The following is a 12,000-nucleotide window of genomic DNA, read 5'->3' as shown; positions in this document are numbered from 1 at the left end:
ATTTTATCGGGTTACTCAAAGCAACAAACTATTCAGACCTCGGGGTGATAATTCTTGACTCTGGAACACTTGCTAATATGGATTTTGATCGCAGAGTGACTGATTCGTTTAGATACGACCCCACGACTAACCTCCGCCCACCCTTGTTCTCCAGACGGACTTAAAGAAGATCAGTTCATCAAACACTAGGAGGAAAACGGTCACCAATGACCTCACGTTCCGCTCTTATTGCCACTGGTAGCTGAGGTCGTTTTCTTATCAGGAAAGGATCAGAAATCAAGGCTGAAAAGTTGAGGAATGTTTTTAGACTGGGTAGTCTGCTGAAGAAAGAATAAGAAGTAATGGAATGAAGCAGAGAAACGTGAAGCAGGTGAGGAATGGGGATGCCAGACGTGTGGCAGAGCAGCAGAGGAAGACAGTGATGAAGAGGCTGAAAAGGAAGAGGAGCTGTGGAGGAATAATGGATGAAGACAATAGAAGTGCATTAAATCAGGTGCTGGCATGTGTTTCTTTATAAAAGAAGGCCTTTGTGTGTTGTTACCCACTTCCATGCATCCCTCCACTCTTATGCTGACCATGCTTTTTTTTTTGTCTGTTTCCTTTTATATTAATTTTTTCAAATCAAAGCCTTGAAAGAACAAAGATGTTGCAACCATGTGATTGCTTTCATGTCTGAGGTTGAGCGATATGTTTAGCGATTAGCTCCATTTTTACGTTTTTGTTAGCAACAGATGCTAGCACTTTCCCCATCTACAGCCAAAACTTACCGTTATGAAATGACATGGGTGTGTTAGGCTTGGGACATGCTTTATCTGGTTTGTATTGGTCCAACGAAGTATGTGCTAGCAATAGGAGTGCTTTTCCAACCTCGGGAGCGCCATCGTTCAGAACGCAGCTTTTAATCCAGGACTCCACTTAATCTAGCATCACCTTGAACTGAAAACACACACTGAAGAATATTATTTTGTGTTTTTGGAAATAAATTCAGGCATCAGGGGTTAAGAAAATGACTCAAGTTTCTCCATTAAAGTCTCTTCTTGTCACACTATCAATTCAACCAGTCAGGACTCTAAAGGTGCATAAATGAGGTGTATCATTTTTCTCTGTAATGTCACTCTTTGACTGAAGGTGGCGCTCCCTGTGTAAGCAGGAAAGTGTTTCTATGTAGGGAATTTCATTCAGGACTTTTCGTTACACACCTACTTTAAATATGGTGATACTATTCACTGAAATGGGCCGTTCTCATGGCAACAGAAAGCAAAAGGTGGAGTCTTCGACTTGATTTAGAACAAACAGAAATGTTGAGCTTTTGTAAGTGATTGAGTTGAAAATTATTGATAGTTTGTGAGCATTTTTTTTATTTTTTAACATTAGAGAAGTCAGGGCGACACCTAAATAACGCGCTTTTTGACGTACGGTAAATCTTCGACTGTTCATTCGATCCACATGGATCAGCTGATTTTGAGGCGGAGAAAAGTAGCCTCACATTTTGGCCAAACACTGATAGATTAGTAAAGTGTTGCACTGCAGCGAAAAGCCGTTTTTTCAGCGATTGCTTAAACACTTCACTGCTGAATGACCCAGTGTTGCCTATCAGCACAAAACTGCTTTTCTCCGATTCAGAATCCGCTGGGATGTCGTCAACTGTGTAAACGGTAGCAGAGTCACGGGAGTTGAAAGCTCTAAAGCTGTGATGTCAAAGGCTCAACATCCAAACAGAATTCAAAAAGAGATCCACAAAAAAAAAAAAAAGAAACATTTTCCTTGACAATAAAAGCATAAATGTCTTTATTTCCGGACGTTTATTCAGCGGAAGTTCAAAAGAGTCCCCCAAAAATGATTTTTGTCAGCGACTCGTCTCCCCTGCAGCTGGCATGGCTGGCCTCCCCGCACACCCACACAGCGGTGCACACACTCATCCCCACACATGCTCTCATGTGGCCCCCAGAGAAGCCTGTCACTTTGAGTGGCCCTCTGCCACGGGGAGGATAAACTACCTGTCATGACGACGGCTTTCTCTGGAATTCATATCAGAGGCAAAACAAAGAAGGTGCGGAGGTCACGGGGCATCACTCTTAAATTATTCATCCTCTTGCCTCCTCCTCCCGTCTCCTCTTTGCCTGTCGCCCACTTTGTTCTGCCAGCTCACAACAAGGGCAACTGTCAGCCTCCTTCCCCAACTCAGATTTTTGGGGAAGCAGATAGATGATAGTGGGGGGAAAAAAGGCTCTTGAAGTGACTTGTTCGCTGGTTAATCATGTGGCAAAGTTCAGCAGAGGCCATCACATGTCTCCACTTCCGAATGTCAAAGCATCATGAAAATTTTAAACTCTTCTCTGCCTCCCCCTCGGCTCTCCTTGTGTGCATAATTTATCGGCGTCCTGGCAGCTTCTTGTTTGCATACACTTGCGGGATCCATTAACTCCGTCACTCTTTGTTTTCCGATTCCAGAAAGCGCTGTCTGGTCTGGGACTGATGGATGCCTGGGACCAGAAGGTGGCCGACTTTTCCGGCGTGTCGGACAAAAGTAAAGGGAAGCTCCACCTGGGCGCCGTCCTCCACTGGGCCTCAATGGAGCTGGCTCCCCAGGCTGGGGAGGGCGAGGTAGACGTGGAGGAGAACGTAGGGCGGCCCAAGCTGTTTTACGCAGATCATCCCTTCCTCGTTTTGGTTAGAGACAACGCGACGGGCGCCCTGCTGCTCATGGGGGCTCTGGACCATGCAGAGGGGGAGCTCCTACATGACGAACTGTAGCTTCACCTGCTGGTGAAGATATTCTGTGTGTTTTTCTGCCAGTGCAGAGTTCCCCCTCCTGCATGTATAAATAAAAGCACTCCACTGGTCCTGTCAGGAGAACACGGAGGTGACCGGGGATCTTCGGCAGGTTCCCCCGGGTCGCCTCCGAGCAAGACTGATGGATCGGCCAAGTGCTTATTGATGAGCCAGCTTAATGCTAATGGCCGCAATGCGTTATGGCGCTTGTCAGCGGTACAGGGAAGACGGGAAACCTTTTAATCTCCTAATGCCATCGTTGATCAATGGCAACACGGTGCAGCTGGAAACAAGCAAGACTGACACGGCCGGAATGACTAGAAAAACCCACAAGAATGCGGGATTGAGGCATCGTCTCGGGTTTATGCCACATCGATGTCCCCACCTGCTCCTCAACAGAAAACAATCGATCTTTTCTACTCAATAGAACAGCTTGAACTCACAACGTCAAACTGACATTGCTGAATTCTTACAAGGATCCACAGGCGAAAACACTTCAGCCACTTAGTCTTATGAATAATGGAGAAATAAACCGTGAGAGACGGAAAAACTCCCATCCAACCTTTTCTCTCGTTTTTAGTGTGTTTCTATTCAAAGAACGACTTCCAAACCTTTGCAGTTTAAGACGGTTTTGTTCCAAGTCTCCTAAAAGCACAGAAGATTTAAACGTGCATTTTATCGCTTCTCCATGTCGCTGTATTTAGTAACTGCGACTAGACTGAAGTCGACTGTGGGATTCCAGGAACTCCGGTGTTCTTTCAGGTCTGCTCTGCAGCGGTGCGGGTTGATGCATTAGCCTCTGTGTTTTCCTGTGCTGCACAGAGGAGTGCATTACCCTCCACAACGAAGAAGCCCGAATGCTCCGTGATGGATCTGAGACTGACAGCCCGCAGCAAATCAATCCCGCTTATTCGAACACCAGCTCCCAGCTGGCTCGCCATCACATTCTATTCAGGTCAGAACTCTGACAAACACTCACCAGCCTGGATCCGTTCGCAGGTACCCAGACATAATCTGAGTTACCAGGAAAAGGTGAGAAAAATCAATTCTCAATGCTGTGTGGAGGCCGTACAATATATCTAGGTTATGTGAGGGTTTGTGTAATTAATGCTTTTAGAAGGGCAACAAGATAAATTGCCTAATAAGTATTTGTTTTCTTTGACTCTTAATTTAAAATCATCAATCATGTCCTGTTTTTCAAAAGAAATTTCTTTCTGATATACACAAAATAATTGGATTGTGGTTACTTTTACGTATCTTCCTGAGGTGGTGCAGAATTCTTACAGTGATGCTACGTTCACACCCGGCATGTGTGGTGCATTCAATACCGAATGTGGGTTTTCGAATGGTTTTCACAGGGGTCTGTCGCTACCGGATACTAGTGCAGGTACTCATCGTTGGAAGAGGCTTGGTGCGAAATGTTGAAGTGGTACAAATCTCGCAAATCTTCTCCTCCACGATCAATTTTCCAACGGTTGGTGCCTTCGTGTTTTGAGAAGGACGCTACCCATGTGTCACTACAAAAGCTGAGTCCCTGATTGGGACTTAAGTTCAACCGGTTCAGAATCAGAAGTACTTTATTGATCCCACACGTGGGAAATTTGTGCAAAATTTGTTCTACGGACTTATACATTTGCGAGTTTTGAATGCTGAAGCCCAAAACACGAATGTGCGTGCATTTACATTGACTTCTCATTGAAAGCAGTCGCTTCAACGCACATTTCCGAGCCCGGTGTGAATGTAGTGTCAGACATCTACAGGGTTGGACACGCACCAAAACATTAACACACTATATTTACCATTGAAATCAGTTGCCCTGATCGTTACATGACATTCTATCCCTCTCTCTCCGTCTTGACCCTTTTCCATCCAGCATTTAATTTGAACATTCTAGCGTTTGTATACACGTCCTCAGTCCATCCATGCGTCCCTCTAACCATTTATCTGTACATGTTCTGGATTCCTGGAGCCTATCCACACTCCAGTGGGGCACGTCCCGGAGATTTTCCCAGTCCATCACTAGCAAAGAACCACACACACTCGCATTCGCACCTAAGAGACAACTTCTAGTCACCAAGCATGTTTTTAAACTGTAGGAGGAAGCCAGAGTACCCGGAGAAAACTCATGCATGAACAATTAGAACATCCAAAGTCCACGCAGGAGGAACCTATGCGGGATTCAAACTATCGCCCTGTGAGACGAGAATGCTAATACCACAGTGCACCCTAGGTCTTCTGTCCATGTAAGTACAAATATATTAAAGTGATATTTAGCTAGCTTTCAGGCTCAATACCTAAGTAGCTAGAAATACAACAAAACAGGAAGTTATTGGAGAAACGCGGAGACAACGATAAAATGTGCGGTTTTAAGTTTTCTCAACAGTCTGTTGATGCCGGCGACAACAGAACAACACCGTGACCTTCAGTGAACTACCTTCATTATTTACTGATATGCATTTAAAGCAATTCCGACAGATTCTGATGCGTAAAACATCAACTATGCAGCACTATTCAACACTTTCTTTACGTTAATGGATATCGGCAAAGTTTTTTAATAATCAGCTGGTGTACGGTAATCGTGTAAATGCTTCCTTCTCTGCGTTAAAGTTTGGCACATCGGCGCATTGCTGCTTTTCTCTCTTTCAAATGCTAAATGGTTGGAGAGTTACTGTAATTAAAAGAACATCAACGTTAAAGGATTAAACTGGTTGTAGTTCTGAGCACTTGGACTGGTACCTTCATTTTGAACCAAAAGCGATGAAGTCAACAAAGTCATCATTTTTACATATTTGTGTCTAAAGACAAATTTCAAATGTTGCTTCATTCTACATATTGAAAAAATACATTTTTTAAAAGTCATAGTAGCAAGAATGTTATAATTCGGTCTAATTATGTCCATATTGGGTTCTAGCTATCCATCCATCCACCACTATAATCAGCCTTCTGCTGAGGGTCTATTCATTTATAATAGTGCAAGCCCTTAAAGTAATGGAAAAATCCATACTGTAATAGTTCTGATTATTGTTAGTTCTAATTTATCCTCAAAGGATCTCACAATTGAACTCTTGTATGTTTACAAAAATGTCTTCAATTAGAAGAAACTACAAAACAAAATCAATAATCCTGCCTGTTACCATGGCGTCTTTTCAAAATTCCTACCGCATTATAACCTTTCAATGACCCAGCCATTATTTCCCGATGTAAATTTTCATGAGGTGAGAGGAGATGTTCATCACTATAAGACATAAATTAGCCATTCATCATTTCAGGTTTAAAAATGGATTTTCATACAGTATTTGTTGCTTGTGTGCATCTTTGCAGCACACTGCCTCCACTCACCGATAACAGAGGTGAGGTGCATTATGGGTGTTGGGTGACGACTTGACGCTGTCGCACACGGCTGAGCTGCTGTTTAGCCTTTCACATAAAAACGTGTTTTAAGGCAGTTTAATGTTTAATTCTCTGCTCCTGAATTAAACATGATGTCAAAGTGGGACCGTGAACTTCCTGTCTTCTTTGCAGCCTTGTGTGATGGGTTCACCTCTTGGTCATGCCATGTGGTGGAAAAGAGAGTGAGACAGCAAAGAAGCACTCAGAGCAAAGTCATCCCAATTACAGTGAAGTACTTGCCCTTTAGAGGAATCCCAAGCAGTGAAACAACCAGTCAACTTGCCGATAGAGATGGCTTTGGAGCTCTTCTGTTTTGGTCTTTTTGCCGTTAAAAGCTTGAGATCGGTCACAACAAAGAGTCAGGCCTGAAGAGAGATGTTTTTAGTGTTCAGATGTAGACTAACTTTGAAAAGTTACACTGATAACTACTTATACTTGGGATGGGTTTTGGGTCCAAGTGCATTTAGATTTTAATGCCGTCTGTTCTATTTGAAAAGGGAACCCTGTAATCTAAGTGTAAAGGGCTCTACTGGGAAAAGCAGCTAACTACAGTTCAGTTTATTTGCCAGTTACAGCATAAAAACTGCATTAGAAAACAGTGGCAAACAGCTTAAGTGCACTGTTAACATTTGAACAGACCAAACATACAAAAACACAAGCACAGAGGCACACTATGGACACGCCCTTTGAACAAACCCTAAGATACAACAAAAACTCTGTCATTAAAAAATCAGAAAAAGAGAAAACTGAATTAATAAGATGCATCCAATAAATGTAATCACTTTCAGGCTCACAAGGTTGCTGGAGCCTATCCCTGCTACTGTTTGGCTAAGGTGAGGTCAACCCTGGACCCGATGCTAGTCTGTCACTGGGAAAAACAACCACAGCCACTCCCATTCACACCTACGGACAATTTGGAATAGTCAATAAACCTATGAAGCCTCTCTCTGTACTGTTTGGAAGAGCACCTGGAAAAGATCCATGCATGTACAAGGAGAACATGCAAACTCCACACAACAGGCACCCAGCCGGGATTTGAACCAGCGGCTTCTTGCTGTGGGGTGAGAGTGCTTACCACTATACCTCCATTCAGCCCCAATGAGATGCATGCATGAGCCATTTCAAAGTAAAATACTCATATTTGAAAAAACTTCTAGGATGGTGAGTTGTAGTGCGTTTAATAGCTGGGCATGGTTTCCTTAAAGGGCAGGAGGTCAAGCGTCTCTGCACCCGAGCAGCCAGAAGGATCACCAATGATCTGGAAAGCTCAAGTTTAGAATTTCTTACTTTCTTACTATTGTTATTGTTGTCCAGTTAACATGCTTGCAGTTTAAAATTCTGCCATAAATAATGTATTTTTTGGTATTTTTACTAAACACAGGCATTCACAAATCAGCCACATGTAAAGTTTCAGCTTCCAACCAGTTAGTTCTTCAAGAAAATATTCAAACTCAAAATATAAAAATTGTTTATATATGATTTGTTTGACAATTACTTGGATGAAACAAATTGTTCTTGTTTTAAAACTATAAGTGACTGTTGTTTTCGGAAAAATTTCCAATTGTGTAGATACGAAAGCCCATAACTCTTTAGTGATTTGCTGTTGCCTGGAAAGGCCCATTGCAGGGTAGAACAATAGTTTGACCCTTTTGAAGCTGTTAAATCAAACTTTACTATGCTTCAATAGACGTTTAGGGGCAGATTGTTAAAGTAACTGATTTTGGAAGTCACTAACGTGGTTCTAAAAGTACCGGAACCCTCTTTGATTTAAGGCAACAGCTGTTCTCTTTTTATTAGAGCTTTCAAGATTTGGAAAATATACATTTTGGGAACTTTTCTAAATGACACAACATGTTAAGCATGGGGTCCAGTTATCTGCCAAAGTTTGGTACAAAAAAAAAAGCGTAAAAAAACTAATGTTTATGACCGTTTCCAACTTTTACATTGAAAAGTTCTTTTGTTTTCCCCCTCCAGTGAGTCTTTTCTGTCCAGCTAAATGTCTTGTTTATTGCACATAGTCCTTAGAAAGTGACATACGGGAAAACCAAATCAGAGTTTCAATAAAGCCTGGACTGCTGCGGGCTTTGACACGCACGCTGGATGGAGTGCAGCTCTACAGAGGGAGGCTGAAGGAGGACATATCAGTTCCAAGGAGATAAATAGTTCATGAAGCTGTTGACTCCACCATTTTATTACTTTTGTCTAAAAAATTTTCCGCCTGCCTGCAGCTTTTTTCTGTCCACAAATTATTCATTGTGCTCCCCTGCCGGCCCGGGCTGTCAATCCCAGGATTGAGCGTTTTGTGAGAAAGATGGAAGTTTTCGGTTTGTCAGGAGCACTGCTGGATTCTTTATGAAGGTTTGAGAGCTTTCATAAGGGCGCGCTGTTATTGCAGCTGCATCTAGAGAAAGATAAGGCTGTGAAGACTGAAGTCATACCTGGAGATGTTGGATATTTAGTACGAAGAGGAGGTAGTTATGAGAAAAAAACATTTATTTATTTATTTATTTAAGCGTTGTCTAGACAGTAGTGTTGTTGGTTGATCGTTAGTCGCTGCTTCTTGGATTTTTTGTATGTTTGTATTCTCCTTCTAACAACAGTGTCACCACAAAGTAACTTTCAAAGAGATGACAAACAAGAAAGGAGAGAATAACAGAAGACAGGATGGATCATTTTGACAGCTAGGAACATCTGTTGTTATGAGAACGGGTGTCCTTCAACAGATTTCAAAACATCTGTTAAAGTGTGTTTGTGTCTTTTGTGTTACTGCGCACGAGCTGAATGCAAGAGTGCCGGCAGAATCATCAGTCTGGAAATGGAGATCTCATCAACCGTGAATATGAAGGTCCAAGTCCTGTCCATGAAAACTTTTCATGTTGGAACAACGTGATCCAGACCGCAGAAGAACACGCCTCACTTCAGGAGCGCATTCACTGTGTTCGCTATCCTGGGACTTGGGACTCCAAGTGTCCCTCAAGTTCATCAGTTCTGGGTTGAACCAACAGAGTTTGTTGAACCAATATTTAAGTCAGAACATACAACACCTTCAAACAAGATCCATTGGAATGTAGTTTGCTGGGTAATTCTTGGCAGTGTTAGTTGGCCAGAGGGTGAGATCAAGAACTCCCAAATGGACAACAAAAGTGCTCAAGTGACTTTTTACAAGTCAAATATCATGAACTGTCATTAAAACTCGTCTCATCTCTCTTTATTCCACTAAAAAGGGAAAGAATAAAAACAATTGTCGGGCTGTAGTAGTTAATGGATTAATCACAGTAGAAAATAACTGACTTACGCCAGATTTGCACTGGTCCGTCTGCAGTGCGTCTCTTACTTGCGTCTATTGGTTAAGTAACGTTGTCTCCCTTGCGTCTCCGGTCCGTCCTCCTCCCCCTGGCTCCCGGAGGAGCAGTTTGTCCTAATCTACTAAACTGGGCATCCCTGCCCTTAGACCATCCTTCTCTGTAAGATGAGAAGGAAAAAAAAGAAGAAACCTCAGGGATGTCCACATGAAGAAGGGATCCTCTCCCAGGACGGACAGGCGATGTACCAGGACTGTTAGAGAAGTATCATCTTATCTAACTCTACAACTACATGTTTAAATAGTCCAGATGATGGGCTTCATCCAGATGGAACCAAGGGACGGCTGGGGGCCTCTCATATTGGAGGGCAATTCCTCGAGATGTCGCCATGTGACAATAAAGTAACACGCACTTGGAACTACCGTAACTCTGACATATTTATGCAGTTACAATTAGCTTCAGAATCCACTGAAACTATATTAAATGCGTTAACGGTTAAAGAGGTAATTCAACACAAAAGCTGGCAGCACATAAGCTCTGGTGTTAAAGGGTTAACCATTTAGTCACCATGACAACACAATTTAAGGGGAAGAGTCATATGTATTTCTGATACGTTAGTATAAACCTTGTGTTTACCCGTAGTGAAAAGCTATCAAGCATTTAACCAATTGTTTCTGTTTCTTTATCATAGTATCTTCCACCGTTTTCTTCTTTTAAAAAATTTTCCCTATTTTAACCATTCAACTATTAAAATATTCAGCTTTTTCCAGCCTTGACCTTTGGTCCTTAAAATCCTTAACTTTTCAAGACTTTCCAGGATTATTGCCTCCATTGAAATACATTGGGAATCCATGGTGCAGAAGCTCGCCGGTTCGATACCCGGGGCTGGCATTTTGTGCTGCTTTTACTTAATTTATGGTCAACTTTGATCATTTCTTCATTTATTTATCTATATATATAATTTTTTTTTGCCAATTATTACCCCTTAAATTTCATTGTCGTTCAGCAATATAGCATTTAACCCTGAATTTGCTTCTGGAAATGCAGTTCCTTCTAGTTTATCTTTAGCTGAATACAGTTGAATAATACAGTGGAATAAGAAAAAAATATAATAAAAATTTGTGAGAATTTTTCATTTTCCGGTCTTCCTGAAGTTTCAGGCTGGAATGTAGGGACCATGTTGAAATCAGCGGCACACGCTCAGTGAACCTGCAAAGCCTCTGTGCTCTCATCAACTGAACTGATGGAATTAATTACTGCCAGCGAGCGCAGTGCTGGCATTTCCATGTGGTGACCCATAACTCCTTCTCTGCTCTGCTGTGTGTGTGTGTGTATGTGTGTGTGTGTGCACAGACGGTCCTCACCCTTGGAAAGAACAGCTGCTCAGCATGGACAGTGATCAGCCACACACCTAGAATCACACACTGGCAAATGCAGGTATCGCTGTACCTGCCTGCTGGTGTTATTATATGAGCCAGCTCCCTTCATAATCTCCGCCGTGATGTCGTTTGGATCATATTAGAGGAAGCTTACGTGCCACCTGCTTCAGTGTTTGAGTTGCTGCTCAGGAGCGGGGGCCAGATGGGCCCGGGGTTTGTCGGGTTGCGTGAAGTGAGACCAAAGCCTCCTGCAATTATGAAATACACTGCTATAATTGGGGAATACATATAATTGGGTGTAATTGAAGAAACCTTTCCGGCTGTGATTGAATAACTTCTATAATAATGCCCTCAATGTGAGTCACCTCCATCTCCTCGGTCACTGAAACTAATAAGCCGGTAATAGCCCAGTGGATCGATCTTTGGGTAAACACGGATGCATCAGGGTAAAAGGCTGAATCATGGAGAACCATTACAGCTGAAAGAGCGTCATGCCCTCACAGGTAAGGTCCAGAGGAGACTTGGACCGATTAAACTCCAGACGTTATCTGGATTCCCTAATGAAAGCGTTGTGCCCCATTGAGCTCAATATAGTCTGTTCAGACTGAAAAAATCCCAGGAGGGCGAGCTGGATTCCTGTGTGCGGGTCTTAGCAGTTCATATACTCGGTATAGGTTCTTGGAGTAAAGGGCTGCAGAGAAATATCTACCTTGCCTGAGAACAACCTCACTTTCTCCCCCAAACTAATGGAAATGTCAGAACCGCTGCAGAAACGCTGGACCGCTCATTTTCCCTCTCATGCCAAAAAAGATGTGAAACCCAGATTGTAGCCCAGCTCCGTGGAAACACGCTACAAAACACGGGCGGCGCCGTTCGAGTGTTAGAACTGATAAGAGCTTTTGTAGGGTTTGGTTAATGATGTCCCTGTATAAGAGAAGCCGCATCTAAAAGAGACGCACAGGAAATGATAAAAAAAAAAGTCTAGCATTTCATCAGTGAGGCGCTTCTGAAGGAGAATGACTGAAAGCTGCGGTGTGATTATCTTTTCCTGGATGCCTCAGCATGCAGCCCGACTTTTGAAAGCCTTGCGTCTCTCCCTTTGCGTGGCTGTGTTTAGTGTGATTCATTTGTCCTCCGCTTCAGGTCTTTGCACTCGC

General features: G+C 42.8%; 1 protein-coding gene across 1 annotated transcript in view; it reads left to right on the top strand.

Moving 5' to 3' along the window:
* Window positions 1-3,333, top strand: part of LOC101162003 (serpin H1) — a 47,162-nt gene extending 43,829 nt beyond the window's left edge. The window contains 1 exon segment of the mRNA XM_078936299.1: window positions 2,452-3,333. Within this exon segment, the coding sequence (XP_078792425.1) occupies window positions 2,452-2,754 (303 nt within the window). The 3' untranslated portion in view covers window positions 2,755-3,333.
* Window positions 3,334-12,000: the final 8,667 nt, after the last annotated feature.

This window comes from Oryzias latipes, chromosome 18, assembly GCF_053564925.1.
Source record: "Oryzias latipes strain Hd-rR chromosome 18, Olatipes_Hd-rR_3.1".
Classification (NCBI taxonomy): domain Eukaryota; kingdom Metazoa; phylum Chordata; class Actinopteri; order Beloniformes; family Adrianichthyidae; genus Oryzias; species Oryzias latipes.
The sequence above is the reverse complement of the archived record's forward strand: the minus strand, read 5'-3'. Positions and strand labels throughout refer to the sequence as shown.